At 45.6% G+C, this 16,503-nt stretch overlaps 1 protein-coding gene across 2 annotated transcripts in view; it reads right to left on the bottom strand.

Annotated features, from left to right (window-relative positions):
- Nucleotides 1-16,363, bottom strand: part of MCM10 (minichromosome maintenance 10 replication initiation factor) — a 28,321-nt gene extending 11,958 nt beyond the window's left edge. The window contains exons 1-14 of one of the 2 annotated variants that reach the window (XM_083399583.1): nt 16,084-16,363; nt 15,381-15,427; nt 14,627-14,944; nt 13,756-13,860; nt 12,790-12,918; nt 11,749-11,920; nt 10,921-11,086; nt 10,197-10,364; nt 8,228-8,344; nt 7,079-7,278; nt 6,157-6,257; nt 3,701-3,811; nt 3,498-3,615; nt 2,007-2,235 (exon numbers count right to left, since the gene is read on the bottom strand). In XM_083399583.1, coding sequence (XP_083255709.1) covers nt 2,007-2,235; nt 3,498-3,615; nt 3,701-3,811; nt 6,157-6,257; nt 7,079-7,278; nt 8,228-8,344; nt 10,197-10,364; nt 10,921-11,086; nt 11,749-11,920; nt 12,790-12,918; nt 13,756-13,860; nt 14,627-14,944; nt 15,381-15,387 — 1,941 coding nt within the window. In that variant the 5' untranslated portion in view covers nt 15,388-15,427; nt 16,084-16,363. The remainder of the gene's footprint in view (nt 1-2,006; nt 2,236-3,497; nt 3,616-3,700; nt 3,812-6,156; nt 6,258-7,078; nt 7,279-8,227; nt 8,345-10,196; nt 10,365-10,920; nt 11,087-11,748; nt 11,921-12,789; nt 12,919-13,755; nt 13,861-14,626; nt 14,945-15,380; nt 15,428-16,083) is intronic. The other variant, XM_083399584.1, reaches the window with a different exon arrangement.
- Between the last annotated feature and the right edge of the window lie 140 nt (nt 16,364-16,503).

The following is a 16,503-nucleotide window of genomic DNA, read 5'->3' as shown; positions in this document are numbered from 1 at the left end:
ATTAGTAGAGGTGAAGGGGGTCTGCGTTGCGACGGTGTATAAGGAGCTTCCGCCAGGCAGACTGCCAAATCATCCGTTATTGGAGTCCCAGTATTTGGCAGGGGTTTCTGGGGTGTTAGCCCCTTCATAACTGGTTTCCTTTGATTTAATAGGTTGCTATGTCCAGGATTTGAGGAGATTTTCTCTTGAAGTACATGTGTAAGATGCTGCTTGAGTGTATCAAGCCTGTTTATAACTTCCTGCTGTTCTACTAATGGCAACTCGCCATAGGATGAAATAAGGTCCCTCTCCTCTGAGATATCCAGATGGCTGGGCCCGCTTTGGTCATGCTTCTTTGTTGCTGGAGTAGATAAACCAGGAAGCTTGGGCTGAGAGGGAGGGTGAGGTTCCCGGGTGGACAACTTGAGTTTCAAGACTGAGTCGCGCCTGTCTGGCGGGCAGCTACCTTTTTGTACGGTGCTGCGGAAGAGAGGTTTAATCCTGGTGTCATTAAAGACTCTTGTTGGGAAGATGCCCCAGGTGGCCAGAAACGCTTTACGCCTAACCAGTATGGAGGGAATTTTTGGAGACTGGAAGGAGAGCAATACTTTTTGGAGCCGATGGTGGTAGTTTAAAAGTTTCACTGTACTGAGGTCTATTAGCGGAGGCCAAATCTGAAGGAGTTGCCTCAGATGATCTTTGACATCTCTCGAATTATTCCACCTTGGGGACCTGGGGTCCCTACTGTGTATAGTTAGACATATTTTGTTTGGTTGTAAAATCAGAGATTGAGAGTCCAATTGAGTTTTTAGGAGGTGACCACCAGTACCACTTTCATGTCTAATAAGGGAGGTATACCTCTGTCCCTTTAAATCCCTCGGAGGCAGAGTGTGGTTGAGCTGGAGCTCTAGCAAATGGGCCTCAAGCTTTTGGTGGAGATTATCCACCTGCGTGGAGATCCCATTTATGCTCTTAAAGATGCAGCGCAGGGTCCTGGTTATTAATTGGAAATGATCGAGTCCCATGCCATCGCCGAGGGCCAACTCGGGCTCCCCCTTCGAGGTGGCTCTCACCTCTTTGTCATTATCGTTGGCATTATTCGTTGTCTTCGAGTTCACCCCCTCCACTTCTATATCGGCTGCGAGGTCAATTAAAGGATTAAAACGATTGTGAGTTTCAACCATGTAGCTAACTTCCTCATTATTTCTATTACAGTTAAGAAAAAAAGTATCAATCTTGGACTGTTTGGGCCTCGGGGGAGGCATTGCCTCATCCAGGTCCCTTGGCCGCTTGCCATGGCCCATAGTGGAGATTAGAAGCAATAACCACAATAATTGGAAGTATCCTAATACACCTTAGAGAGTATTGTAGGAAGCAGGGGAGTGGAGAGCGAAGAAGAAAGAAAAGTAAAGTTCGTTGCTTACTTACAATTCTCAGTCATTTCGGTTCAATGTCTTAAAGGTCAGACTTAGCAAGAGTTATTTTTGTGAGTATGCTTCTCTCCATTTTACCTCTTACTCTGTTCACTTGTCAATATCCTTGTGGAAACTAGGCCAATGCTTGTTCTCCATCACACACAAATATCACCCACCCACAAACACCCCATTGCACAGATCAGACCCCCCACCCCCAATCCTGGGAACTGTAGTTTGTTAAGGCTGCTATGATAAGTTACAAAACTCACAGAATTACTTTCCTGTTTATCAACTAAATTGGCTAAAAGTCTATTACAACTGAACATACAAGGCAAAAGCTACAATCGAAATAATCATTTTAAAATAATAAAACCCATCCTATTATTGTCTTTTAGCACAGTGTATGCCCAGTCCTGAAAACTCCCACAGTCCTTTGTGCTGGGCTAAAAAGCTGGCAACCTTATCAGAAATCTTTGACAACCCAATGCTTGGTCTCCAAGCCCACCTGGAATGACGAAGTTACAAGCTATTAGCAGCTTGACTGATCCTTGTACTATGACTCTGCACCCTACCCATGGGGCAGCAGTTAGGGAGAATTTGAGGAGCTGATACCTTTTTAGCTTCTGCCAAGCCATTCAGTTTGGGCACCGGAGGAGGCAAACTATCAAAGAAGAGAACATCGTCTCCTTCAGAGAAGCCTGTGCCAAGTCTAGGAGTTTCGGGGCTTGACAGTTTGGCAGCTTTGGGAAACTCTGCAGCGGGAGTTGGAGAGCGTAGCACCCCTGGTCCTGAGGAAGGTGGCACTGCTGCCACAGTTGCATGACTTGTATTTTGAAGAAACCTTAAACAAAAGGACAAAATCCATTATCATCTTGCTTGGGGAGGTAGTGTAGGAAAACAGGATTCTCTGACCCAAAAATCCTGTTAAGACTCTGTAGAGAAGGGGCTTTTCAGGCTGTTGTGAAACCGGGAGCTCTTCAGAAGCTCATCAGGGTTTCTCAGTGAGAAAACCAGTAATGACAGACAAGCTTTCCTGAAAGACAGCTGGGCCACCTGCGCAAGGTGCATCTGCACAATTAGGCGTGCCGTGTTTGGAGGCCACACTTTTTCAATTCACACATGCTACTGAGTGCTTTGCAATGCATGGAGGTTTCATGGAAGGTGAGCTCATCAGCGCTGGCTCCCAAGCCCTGCTGTCTGCAGGTGCAGCTGCGCCACGGAGGTCTCCATGGGGAGCCTGCGCTGTGGCCCAGAGGCCTTGAGGTCAGAGCCCATCAGCCGATTGGTGGCGCCAGCAAGGCTCCCTTGCCAAAGAGCCCCTGAGAGCACATCTTAAGGCTCCCTTACCTGCCCCACCTCCCAGGCTACATGTGATGACAGGTGTGGGGCAGGTGGGCATGGTTTGGGTAAATGGCCTTGCAGGCCAAACTGGGACACGTGTTGGGTCTCATTAACCCCAATCCCTGTGATACACAATAAAGGGCCAGATGGACAATAGATCTGGCTTGATAGAAGGCAGATTCCTATGACCCAGTTTGGATTTTACTGGAGGCTTCCCCCCTTTTGTTCATGATATGCCAACTTCAACTTTCCTTGGTATGTTTAGTTAGTTTGGAAAATGGAAGGATATTTTTTAATGGTTTTATGAGCTTCTGCGCTGGTTCTTTAAAAAATTGGATTGGATTTTATTCTGTGAGTCATCCTGAGACACCTGCATAAAGGGACCAACAAGTTGAGTAAACAGTAGAAATAAATAAAAATGCATTATATATGCTAGATATTTAATATTGGATTTGAAATAGCATGGGGTGAGATCCAACTAAGTCTCACTCAGAGCTGACTCACTTAAATTAATAGATGCTGGATAGCTTAGTTGGTAGAGCATGAGTCTCTTAAATGTCAGGGCTGTGCATTCAAGCCCCACATTGGGGAAAAGATTCCTGCATTGCAGAGGGTTGGACTAGATGGCTCACATGGCCCCTTCCAACTCCACAGTTCTATGATTCGAGGTTACTGAGTGTATCACACCGACAGTGAATAACACTCAAAAAGAAGCAGTTTGGGCTACTGAACCATGTCCTCACATGACCATCACGGTGTTACCTCTTCTGCATCTCTTCGGACCTCCTTTTCCTGGCTTCCAGCATTTGCTGCTTCTGTTGCTTAATCAGTGCTGAAGCAGAGATGGACTGGAATGCTGGATTTTGCTTCCCAACAGATCCTGGGGAGGACATAAATAAAGTTGTAGGTGAGTCAGATGTTGCTCAGCAGGAGTCAAATAGGTTGCTTTCCCTCCGCAGACATACCTGGTGCACTGGCTTTGGCTAGGTGTTTATTCAGGTTTCTTGCTCCAAAAGAGGGCACTGACAATAGTTCTTTGAATTCCTCTGAACATGGCAAAGGTTGTTTTGGCAAACCTGAAACAGAACATGCAATGTAACAATGCAGCAGACTCACAGACTAGTCACAGGTGGTTGATGACGCTGAGTCCTGCTTGCCCTTCAAAGAAAATCCAAAACAAATTTCTAGCCCTTAAGAGATATTTAAAACTGGACAAGTGAACCATCCCTACTAAAACTGCAGAAGCCTGTGAGATAGCTAAATAGATCACCACTGGCTGGCAACTCTAAGGCAATGCAGCCTCAAGGAACACAACTTGTGTGTTGTGACTAGTCAAAATTATACTACTCGAAGCACACACAAAGAAGCCTAAACCTGGGATGAAAGCAGCACACAGATTAAGAACAGCCTAGGCCACTGTTGGCGAACCTACGGCACGCGTGTCAGAGAGGGCACTCAGCGCCCTTTCTGTGGGCATGTGTGCAGTCGCCTAGGAGCTCCTGGCCACTTCCCCTTGGGGGGGGGGGAGGGAGGAGTAGAGGAAGGCTTCTGTGATGCAGGAACGCTGTCAAGCCTGCAGCTCTGCCTCCCTGCGACCAGCTGTTCTGTGGGGGTGGGAGGAGGAGGAGGAGGAGGGCTTGCAGGTCACTGCAACCAAACCTGACGGCTGCCTCTGGACTGGCTCCGCCTCCCTGCCATCAAGTCTGGTTGTGCCCAACCCGCCTTCCTGCTCTGCTCTTGGGCGCGTTTAGAGCCACATGACACTGGCGTGTGAGCGAGGTGCGGAACAGGTGTGACTTTTGATGCTCCATGGCTTCTCTCCAGTCTGTTTCTACTCAGGAGTAAGTTGCCTTGAGTTCAACAGGGTTTAACTCCCAGGTCAGTCAGCAAGCATATAAAGATAGCAACCTAAGAAGGGACTGCTAGGTTTATATGTTCACTGGGCTGTACCACGGAAGCCAACAAAGGAATTCATTCCGTAGAGGCTGCGATCAAATGGCAGCTGAAGAAGTGGCAAAAATATTATTATTATTATTATTATTATTATACATTATTTTTAACCCGCCAGTCTGGCTGGGTTTCCCCAGCCACTCGGGGTGGCTTCTAACAGAATGTTAAAAACAGGGGGGGAAACTTCAAATGCAAAATACTTTCCTGAACAGGGCTGCCTTCAGATGTCTTCTAAAAGTCAAACAGTTGTTTATTTCTTTGACATCTGATGCAAAGACAGGGCTCATAATGAAGCTCAAGCCTTCTTTCTTTGGGGGGAATATATATATTATTTATATAAACACACAAACACACACATTATTTGTATGTGCGTACACAGACAATTATTATTATCTCAAATTAACAACTGGGAGAGGGTGCCTCTTAGTATAGCCCTCCAGTGTACACTAGTGTAGTGGCCAAAATGGTGGAACCTTCTGGGAAAAGTGTATTTCAGAGGTTTGATGGCTCAGAACACCATTTTTTTGGGGACTAATACCAGTGCTTTTTTACGTGGGGACACATACCCCTATACATTTTGTGAATTTAACAGAAGAAATTCACTGTATTTATTTTTCCCAATTTGAACTGATTTTCTTGAGTCAAAATTAGAGTACGCCTAATCATTTTTAAAGGAAAAAAAGCACTGAGTTAGGTCATAAAATTATATATGAATGGAAAGATAACTTAATGAAGAATGTTATGTAATAACTTTTATGAAGGATTATTTATTACACCAGCAGTCATAAAGAAGAAACGTGAAACACACAGAAAAAATGAGATACAGTCATACCTCTAGTTACGTACCGCTCTGGTTACGCAACTTTCAGGTTATGAATGCAGCAAACCCAGAAGTGTTTACTTCCGAGTTTGCCTGCGCTTTGTGCAGAAGCAATCTACGCACTTTGCGCATGGATCGCGTTCGTAAGTAGAGGTACCACTGTATACAGGTTAAATTGCCGTCTTGGCACTTTGTGATGAAGAAGTGGATTTGGGTTGCAGTTTGGGCCCTTGATCGCTAAAGGGTTGGCCACCACTGGCCTAGGCATACTTTTCAAATTGGGAGCCTGCCTTGGAAATATACTTGTTCTTCCTTCGTTAGTCTCTGGAACATCTCCTCCCTCTCTCTTCCCTTTGAAGTATTAACCATGGTATCTTGCTACCTGTGAACCAAAAGTAACCCTCATGAACACCAGCCAAGTTTCATTCATGAGCCACAATTTGAAACAGGTTCTGAGGAAACATGGTTAGGGTTGGCCATGGCTTGTGCAAAAACCTGACAGAGAAAGGGAGAGGGTGAAAGATTATACATTCCCAAGGCTGGCTCCCAACTGCAAACCATGGTTTACAGAGTCTCCTGCGCAACCGACTGAGCTATCCATGTTTGACGGATGTTAAAGACATTTTAAGAAAACAGAAGAGAACGTGTTACCCAGTTTCTGCTTGGTCTCCTGTAGAATTGCATCAACTCCTCTTACAACCAAATTGGACAGAGTTGTTTGGATTTTCTTCTTTGGGGCGGCAGCTGCTGCACTGAAGAAGTAAAGCAGAGCGCAACTCAACAGAGGGAATGACACTACCCATATAAGGGGAATCACCGTGGTTGTGATTATAGTAGGGTAGTCAAAAACTGTGCCTAATTACAGTGGTGCCCCGCAAGACGAATGCCTCGCAAGACGGAAAACCCGCTAGACGAAAGGGTTTTCCGTTTTGGAGGTGCTTCGCAAAACGAATTTCCTATGGGCTTGCTTCGCAAGACAAAAATGTCTTGCGAGTCTTGAGATTTTTTTTCGCTCCCCAACCCCTTTTTCTAAGGCACTAAGCCGCTAATAGCTTTTTAGCAGCTAATCCGCTAATCCCTTAAGTCTTTAATAGCCGCTAATAGCCGCTAAACCGCTAATAGTGCTAATCCGTTAATGGGGTTGCTTCGCAAGACGAAAAAACCGCTTTTCGTCTTGTGAGGCACCACTGTATCTGTTTTTTTACTATCCAGTTGCATTCTGTGGGCCATTCACAGCATGTAGAGACCAATAAACCAACCACTAAAACCTCCAGCAACACAAAACATTTAACACAATGTGGAGCAGCAGTTAAACATTTTGCACCAGCACAAGTCCACGGAGTCTTCCATACAAAGGGAAAATTTACTTTTGCCTCTGGCCTTGCTCATCGCCAATCTGTGGCCCCAGAAGGTTGCCCAAGTGAGAATGTGGTTCTCTGGCTGAAAAGGTCCCCCGCCCCTGTTTTAAACTGATCTAATAAAGTAAATTCAGAAAAAAATGCAAGTGAACAACGTTCACATTCATCCGGAAGGGAACTTCCACAGAAGGACACTGAGATGTAGTTTCTCTTACGCTGAAGCTGCATAAGCAGCTGAGGAAACCCCGCCGTAGTAAAAGCCATCCTGACAAAGCCTCTCTTTCAAGCCAAGGCTCTTCTTTGCTGCTCTCTTCGGAGCTCGGGAATCTGAGAAGGTCGACTGCAGGTCCGCCCGCTTTGAACTGAGCCGCCGGTACTGGGACTGGACATGGTACTGGCAATATTCACATTCATTCTGAAGAAAGAGAAAGACGAGGGAGTTCGCCCTTGTGTACTCGTCACAACAGAGCAAAATATGAGAAAAGGAAACATGCTTCTGTTTGCGGACGCATTGGGCTCTAGTGGAAATCAGAAGCTACGGGCAAACACTAAGCTTGAAAAAGTAAGGCGCCAGTTGTCTCTGAGATGCCTTGCGGAAAACAACTAACAAAAATAATTATAATTAAAATACAAAGAACTATAGCCGTTTATGGCAGGCAGGAGTACACAAGGTGGCTTAAATCTCCTCCATGAGAAAAGCTTTGATCAAATTAAAGTCAGTCATCTCTAGTGTGTGCTGCTCCAAACCTGTAGCTACTTTCTGCAGTCTCTCAGGTTCCCGGTAGCACAGGTATTTGTACATGCAAATGGAAAAAGAGAAGAACCCGCAACTGGGAGGAGTGGTATTGATCAAGGGATTTTGGCAGGAAAAATATGGAAGGGGACACATTAGGACTGAGCAGGGAAGATTAGAAATCCTATTACTGTCTTCCTCTGCCCTTTCCCATCAAAACCTGGTAAATTCTCAGTGGAGAGAAAAATAACATGTGTGACTTTTGGCCATATGTTGGGTGGACAGTTTGGCCCTCCAACACACGTGAGGGCACCATCTCTGCTCTGATATAAAGGGCTACCAATATGGTGGCTGTGGGCACGTACGGTGTGTGCCAACAGAGCCTTTCCTGGTGACCACAGGGTCCCCTCCCCACTCTGAAATCAAGCTTGGAAGTAGCATTAGACTCTATGCAACACAGTAGGTTGTGGTGCCCACACCAGCTTGCAAATGTGCCCATCAGCCCCAAAAGTCAGCAACCTCTGCTATAAATTGTGACTAGCACAATCACAAAACTAAACTGTAAGCTCTCAGGTGACATCTGCACAAGCTCACACCAAGCACAGTGTAATGTCAGATGAGCTATACATACCAGGTTAACCATCTGTGCACAGGGCTCGCCATTTTTCTTCCTCGCTTTACAGGTTCCCAAGTCCATAGCCTCACCCAGAAGTAAGATCTTCTGGGGATGATCGACAGACACACACACCTAACCAGAAGAAGTACAACAAGCTTCAGAGAGATGAAGGGACTCGTCTCAGCCAGGGGCATTAGCTTTCACTGGAGGTAGTGCTTTAAGTGCCATTAGCAAGTGAAAAATTGTGTTGCTGTGAGAAGTCAGTAGGGGTCCACAAATTTTGACTCTGCTCGGTCACCAGTTGTTTCTAGCAAGCACCAAGGCTCGGCTTTCCCATTTCCTGCTCCGAAAAGATACAGGAAAATGTGTGTTCCTTTTGTTTGCTCCCCAGCAAAGTTGTGTGTTTTTTTTAATAAAAAAATAGATAGATAGATAGATAGATAGATAGATAGACAGACAGAGGGAGGGAGAATGGTAGATAGGCTGTGTATATTTGTAGCAATGCATCCCCTCTTCAAGTCATGACGGGGTCCCAGCCAAGATGCCGCCTGGTGCTATTTTGAAACAGGGACTCTCTGCTTCTTTTCATTGCCAGCAAGGGTTTCTAAAAAATATTTCAGTCAAAAAACACAATATTACTCCAATATATACTGGCAGGCACTTGCATTTTCTCCACCTCCACGCCTTTCGCCCATGGCTTGATAGCTGCCATCAGGTGAAAAGAATGCAGCTTTTCCTCAGCCTTGAGTAGGATCGCATTCAACTGGGCACCTGGATGTGACGGGGATGCCCTGCCAGTAACTATTTGAGATTTAGTCCGAGGACAAACACAACTTTTTCTTTTTCATCAATGTTATCCTTTTCATACACCGCATTCTTTTGAACTGAAAATAGCCAAGGATTCAGTCCAGGGCTCAAGTTAACGTCATGCTCTGCCAAGGGTTGTGCCACTTCTTCCTTAAAAACTTGAGAAGTGGTGGGAGGATTTTCCACACACAGGTGCATAATCCTTCCTCTGTGGGTCTATGACATCTGCCTCCCACCCACTGCCTCATTGCTACACATCATGGTCAGGACAATTGCCATTTCCCAACAAACCCCATACCCTGCTTAACAAAAACCTCAGCAAGGAGGCTGGATCAGGTCAGGTCAGGTGAGTGAGAGATCCAATAAAAAAGCAGAGTGAAAGCGACTCTGGATCTGTAGGGCGAGGCATTTGCAAGTAAAGAGAACTGCTTTATAGGATACTTGTTTGCAAATCAAAGCCTTCTGCAAACTTGTTACAGCTCTATTTTCTCTTAGTCAATCTCATGAGCTGCTTCCCGCAGCTAACTGCCACCAGGCCTCATCTCCCGAACAATAACTTGAAGCCAGCCAGTATGATCAGAGCTGCACGGTTCAGCTATGCTATTTGCCTTTACAGAGGTTTCCACAAAGGGGATACAAAGGCAGAGCCCTTGCTTCCCTCGTAGTCAAAGACCCTCCAGGGACTGAGCAGCCATCAAGAGAGGCAAGGGGCTGCTACTTCAAGACGTGGTTAAAGAGAAGCCTTCAAAGACTTCCTGTGTGACAGACTCAACTGTGGCCAAGGAGAAGGAATATTTATATGGGGAGACAGAGAAAACAAAGGATTTCCTCATCTTTTCTACACTGATGTCTATGCAAAGCGTTATACAATATGGTTGAAAGAGTTCCCTATGGAGAAATCAATAAACTGTATGTCAAAAAACCAAAATCACCTGTTTTTAAATACAGTGGTATCTCGGGTTAAGTACTTAATTCGTTCCAGAGGTCTGTACTTAACCTGAAGACCACTTTAGCTAATGGGGCCTCCTGCTGCCGCCACGCCACCGGAGCACGATTTCTGTTCTCATTCTGAAACAAAGTTCTTAACCTGAAGCACTATTTCTGGGTTAGCGGAGTCTGTAACCTGAAGCGTAGGTACCACTGTATATATTTTATATAGAGACAGATCTACACACACCTCGTCTGATCCCTCTCTCGGTTTCATGAGATTAGCATTAAGTAGTCCTATGACCATGCCTTGCTCTGTCTTCCAGTGATCTTTGTGAACATCACCAAACAGAAACAATGAGACACAGCGGCTGAAGTTATGCAGGTCATTCAAGCGCCAGATGCTGAAGGTTCTACCCTGGAAATGCAGAGTGGGAGCAAATAAAAAGAACAAAATAACTACAATCCTTTGAGTCAGCCTTAAAATAATTACCATCACCAGAGAATGTTATATACACAGCAAGATGTCTGCTGTAATGGTGTTTAATAGCACAATCCTATGCATATTTACGCAGAAGTCCCACTGTGTTCAATGGAGCTTGCTTCCTAGTAAGGATGCTTACGATGACCTGCTTGGGGAAGCAGCTACTTTGAATGCTTTAAACATAGCAGCCACTATGGTTTGTTTTCAGCCAAGCACTGTCTATACTCCATATACTGACTATGTGCTGCATGAGTAAGTACTTTCTTTTATCTGCCAACGTTCAGCTTCACCAGGAATGTGGAGAGGACAGCCCTACCTGGGATGGTGTTTACAGCACCAGTACTGCAATAGGGCAGGGGGCAACATTCCAGATGCCCAAGAGGACTGTAGGCTTATTCATACATTAAACAAGAATTTTGAGATGGTAACCAATTTTTTACTTCAACAAAATGTCATACTTGAGAGGACATAACATCATAAAACCATTTACGTTATTGGAGCTCTGAGGCGTGACTTTCTTTATGATGACTCCGAACGTTACCCAGTCTGTTTCCTCAAGGTTTACTGAAGCAAGCTTGTCTTGCAATTGAGAAAGTCTAATAAACTTTCGGCCTGTCATTTTTCTTTCCATCTCAACAGAGGATACACGGGGTTTCCTGCAATGAAAACAAGGAGGAAACTATTAGAATGACAAAGGGATAGGGAAACTTCCATCAAGTCCCCTCTGTGGAGCTCCACTAAATACCCTGCACTCAGGGCAACAAGAGGGGCTTCATCACTAGTCTGTGTAAACATTTCCAGCCCAGGGAAAGGAGGCGTGTGGAGTTTCAAAAATACACAGAGAGCTCAGAATTGGGAATGGGATGCAAAAATCAGCTTACTGAGCATCTGTACTTTCATTGTTTTTTTTTAAAAAGGACACAAAGACATGTTTCTAGTTATTAAGACTAAAATATATATGCATGAAGACAATTTAGTCTCAGAAACTAACTTGTAAGCTTTTCAATGACTGAAATCTGGTGCTTTGCACAGTCCTTTGCCATGACAAAAAGACGTAAAAGGGAGGGTGGGAACGAGTTTCATTTGCTGTTGCTATTATGTAATCCTGTTTAAGTTTGAATTCAATAAAGTATTTTTTAAAAAAAATATTCAAAAGAAATGATGCACTTAATTTGCAGCTTTCATGCAGAAGTCAAAATCCATAAATCTGTGGTGCTGATTTAAAAAAATAATAATATTAGCAAGGTATCTAAACAGTTTTAGGCCACAAGCTATACTCAAGGAACAAACCCAACATTTCCCCCATAAGCTTGCTGACCTTAGCCTTAGTCCAGAGAAGGTTTCAAAGGAGACTTCTTGACTATTCACACCGGCATTCTTTGGCCCTTGGGATCTCTGACTGGTGCCCAAATCAGGTCTGTTCCCAGTCATGGACTTCAGAGGTTGAGGCGACAAACCTGAAACTGGTTTTGAAGCATGTCTTTTATTCTCTGTAAGAGGAACAGGGGAAAAACAGAAAAGTCATACCTTGTGAAAAACACAGTTGAACTTTTTTCAGAAAAATAATCTTTGGCAAAAGCTGTGCGTCATGTCACAGAGCCAAGACAGACAACTAATTCTGCATTAAAATGTTTTCACCTTCCCATCTGCTGCCAAAAGCTAGTCATTTTGAGCAACAGAGGACAAGCTAGAAGCAGTGGCGGACACAAGAAGTCTTGGTGGCTGTGTGCTACCAGGAACCTCTGAGTACCAGCTGCTGGGGCGCCCAAGAAGCGAGGGCTGCTGTGCTCATCTCCTCTGTGCAATTTCCCACAGGTACCCAGGTGGTGAGAACTGGATGCTGGACTAGTTGGGCCCAAGTCTGATCCAGCAGGGCTCTCCGGTGTAAACACCATTTCCCTCAGCATCAGTCCCTCTTCAGCAGACACGCCTGTAATTCACACATGTACAGGCTTCCCATGCTCAACACATTTCAAACTCTGCAGGCAGAATTATATCCAGCCTGCCTGGTACATTCTTGCTGCAGAATTCACAAGGTAGTAAGCCCCTTTTCTCTAGGGGTGATCTGGGATTATGTGTGACCTTCTGCATTATAGCTCTATTCCAGAGTAAGTGGTACTAAGCACCCAGTGTAAGATTCAGGGTTGTTTTCCACTCAGTTGCAATTACTGGTCATGCTGCCAAGACAATACATAAGATCAATTCTTTTGACAACATATCTACATTGGCAGCATCAAAAATATTCAGCAATATTTATTTCGGAAAACAAGCAAAGTAATATTTATCATTTCTGTGAAAATGAAATTCAAAACATCGTGCATCAACTGACGTGACTGAGAACAAATATTGACTACTGTACCAGACAGTGAAGGTTTCATCTTCTGGCCCTGACCTGTGTTTGCGGCCAATGCAGGACAGCTGAGCTGGGCTGAGAAACAAGGTGACTCGTGAAGCTTCCTTTGCTTTAAGGGGGCAGCAGGAGACTTACCTGGTTAAGAAATGAAAGAATATTTAAAAGACTTACAGTGCACTCTTCCACATATTTACAATACGTAATGGGGTTACTCCCTAGTTAAGTGCATTTAAAGACTGCAGCCCTAATGGCTTCCTTGATAATAAATTATGAACTGACCCAGATGGTGAAACATAGTGTGTAAACTCAAGTTAGGGCCAGGGGTGGGCAGCCGGTGGCCTTCCAGCAGTTGGTTGGACTCCAACTTCCATCACTCCACTCCCAGCCAGCATGATCAATGGTCAGGGATGATGGTAGCTGGTGTCCAGCAACATCTGAAAGACCTCATGATTGAATTAGACACAGCCTTACGTTCCCCAGGCATCTGAGCTAGAGCAACAGAGAAGAAACAAGCCTCTTAAATAAAACATCCTGTATATTACTAGCAAACTCAGTTCTACTCCTTATGCAGCCAAAGCAGCAGTGGAGGGATTAGCATGCAATATTTGCTGGCGTACAAAAACATTATGTTTACTCCCAAATGGAGATGGTACATTTTGAGAGACAAGAAGCATACGTTTCCATATTTTTCAATTGGGATTTTTTGGGACATCAATGCACCAACCTTTAAGTTCATGGGTAATATGGAAGTCTGGTTATTATCTTGATAATCTCAGGAATGCACCAGCAAGGCTCTAATGTAGTGAATTTAACAACTTGCTCAGGCTGGCTTTTATAAAAATCCACACAATCAAATTGGAGCCTTTAATATCAAAGCATTCTAAGAGATAGCACTAAGGATTACCACAATAACCTAGCAATAAGCTTGAGTTTAGATGCTGAACAGCTACATAAAACAAATAATCCAGTTACCAGAACTTTTCTTGCTAGGGGCCATGTTAGCAGGCTGCCCTATTGCTGTCTTTTGCAGTTGCTCCTGGAGTGTTTTCATCTGCTCCCGCAATTTCCTCAGTTCATCTAAGTTGAAAACAATAAATGGACATTTTAAAAGTATCTTATTTAAATACATGGTTAATTAAACAGCCATTTGTCATCAATAAAAATAACTTCGGTAAAAAGTAAAGTGCATAACCAAAAGTCAAATTTTCACCGTGTTCCCTGTAAAGTGCCCAGCTCTCACTCCCCAAGAGCCAGGCTTTGATAGGAGAGATCGCCTGTGATATAATAGACTCCATTTAACACCGCACCATACGGGATTTCTCTCTGATCCCAAACCATCATTTCTGCCGCCTTGAACAATGTGAAATGCTTAACACAGTGGTGTCCAAACATTTTTCAAAGAGGGCCAGATTTGATGAAGTGAAGGGCCATGAGGGCCAATAAACTGCCACAGGGGACGGATTGGGCCCCGAAAGGGACTTTGGAAATGCCTGGCTTTCCAAAGTGTCATCACAACCACTACTCTTTCCCTAGGTCTATCCTTCCTAATCTGTGCCATGACAGAACACAGGGATGTTTGAGTCTTGAGGCCCTTGATTATTTCCCTATCCTCCCACTTGCTTTCAAATCGAAAAGCTAGAAGGCACAGAAGGAAATCTTCCGAGAACAGAGGAGCCTAGAGCACAGCACAGAGGCCCTTCACATGAGGGCAGACTCGGCTCATGTGCCGAGGGCGGATTATGCATTGAAAATCTTTTGTATTCATAGGTATGGTTAAGACAAAAGCCTCAGGTTTGCAAGGTGAGCAACTTTAAACCATCCAAAATGAAATAATGATTTTTACCTTGCAGATGTTGATTGGTCTTCTCCTTTTCAGCTAGAGAATGAGATGTTTCCTGCACAGTTTTCGCCTCCTCTTCCTCAGACAGGTCACCCACATCTCCAAACAACTCAGACACATTTTCTTTGCCGCTACTGGACTCTCCCTCGTCAGCTTCCACTTCCTCGGTATAGGATTCATCATCTTCTGCATCAAATAGCTCATTATATTCATCCGGCTCTCCATCTGAAGCCACGTTAACACCATTCTCCTCACACTCCAGCCCCACAGCTGCCTCATTCTCTTCTAACAGGGAGGCTAGCAGGTCCAAGTTATCATCACCTGGAAAAAAATAAATAAAAAGGAGCGACTTACCAGGGCTCAGATGACACACAACCCCCAGCCCCAATACAATGCAAGTGTGCATCTAATGAGAGCCCTGATTAGAAAACAGACAGTGTTTAATCTAGTTCCAGTGTTCAAGCCAGCTCAGAAATGATGTTCCGAAAACAAATGGGGATGCAGTTCAGCAGCAGAGCACATCAAATAATTCTGCACAGGAATTCACAAAGTTCAAGTTCTTCAAGCATCCCTCCACGTGCCTCAGCACTGCCATTCATCTGGCTGAAAAAACAGAATGGGACTGCCTCCAAATCAACTGGCAAGAACCTTCTCTTCCTGGCTGGTTTGTTCTACCTTGCATATGGAGCAGTGACAACATTTTCAAGTCTGGAAGAAACTGAATGGCTTTAGAAGAGTAGACAAATTCAAAACTCACCATCCATATTTTTTCCAGCAGAGACTTTACTGAAGAATTCACGTACCCTAGAGACACATAAGAACAACAATATAAACATGTAATGCCTAATAAATGAAGCTAATTTCTGTGGAGTGCCATAAAATTAGAAGGCATGCCAAAAAATAGGGGTGTCTTATACACGGATGCATCTCCCCCCATTTTCTTGGAGTCCCCCAAAATAGGGGGTGTCTTATAGACGAAAAATACAGTCCTCTGCCTTCCCAGCTGGAGGCAGCAATGCTTCTGAATTCCAGCTGCTGGAAACCTCAGGAGGGGAGAGATGCTCTTGTGCTCGGATCCGGCTCCTGGGACAGGGATCTTCCCCTTGCCTTTCATATTCCAGCGGGTCGTAGAATCCTAGGGCCGGAAGGGACCCCCAGGGTCATCTAGCCCAGCCCCCTGCGCCTGGTCCCCCAGCCTCGGGATCCGCGGCAAGCGGCATTCCTGCCCCGGACCCCGCGGGGCCCTCGCTGCGCCAGACCCGGGCGGGCGCGCGGGGGGACTAGTCCAGGCATCTGTATTTGCGACGCTGCTGCTTCGTCTTGCAGCAATTTGCTGTTCGTGAGCCGCCTTGGGATCTGAACGGGATCCCCCCCCCGGGGCCCGCTTGCCTGCCGGCCAGCGAGGCGCTTCCAGGCCGAGGCGCCCCCGGCCTTCCCGCGCGCCCCGGCCTCCGCCTCACCTGCCCCGCTCCGACCTCCTTCCTGCGCGCCGCGCTCCCGCCAGAATTCCCCGCCGAGGCCCCGCCCCCTCGCCTGCCCCGGAATCCTAGAGCTAGAAAGGGGCGGAAGGAGAAGAGGCGCTCTGCAGGTTGCTAGAGAGAAAGCTTCCGGGCTCCTTCGGGATGTACTGCACTGCTTTGCCAAACCGGTGCTCCCCATGGCGGAAGTGCCCAGGAGAACAAGCCTCTCACACGCAGCGAGGGCGAAGGGCCGAGCCTGCGCCGGAAGGACTGTCAGGACAGCCCTGCAATGGAGTCCACTGGGCATTTCTAGTCACAGGCAGAGCTTCTTTTCTGGCGCTCCTCAAGGTACGCAATATCAGCATCTCTTTCCCCCCAAATGTTAAAAGTGTGGCACTCGCTGTAACAACTTGCTTCGAG

This window comes from Podarcis tiliguerta (assembly GCF_965153285.1).
Source record: "Podarcis tiliguerta genome assembly, chromosome: 10".
Taxonomy (NCBI): Eukaryota; Metazoa; Chordata; class Lepidosauria; order Squamata; family Lacertidae; genus Podarcis; species Podarcis tiliguerta.
Note: the sequence above shows the minus strand (reverse complement) of the source record. Positions and strands in the feature narration are given on the sequence as shown.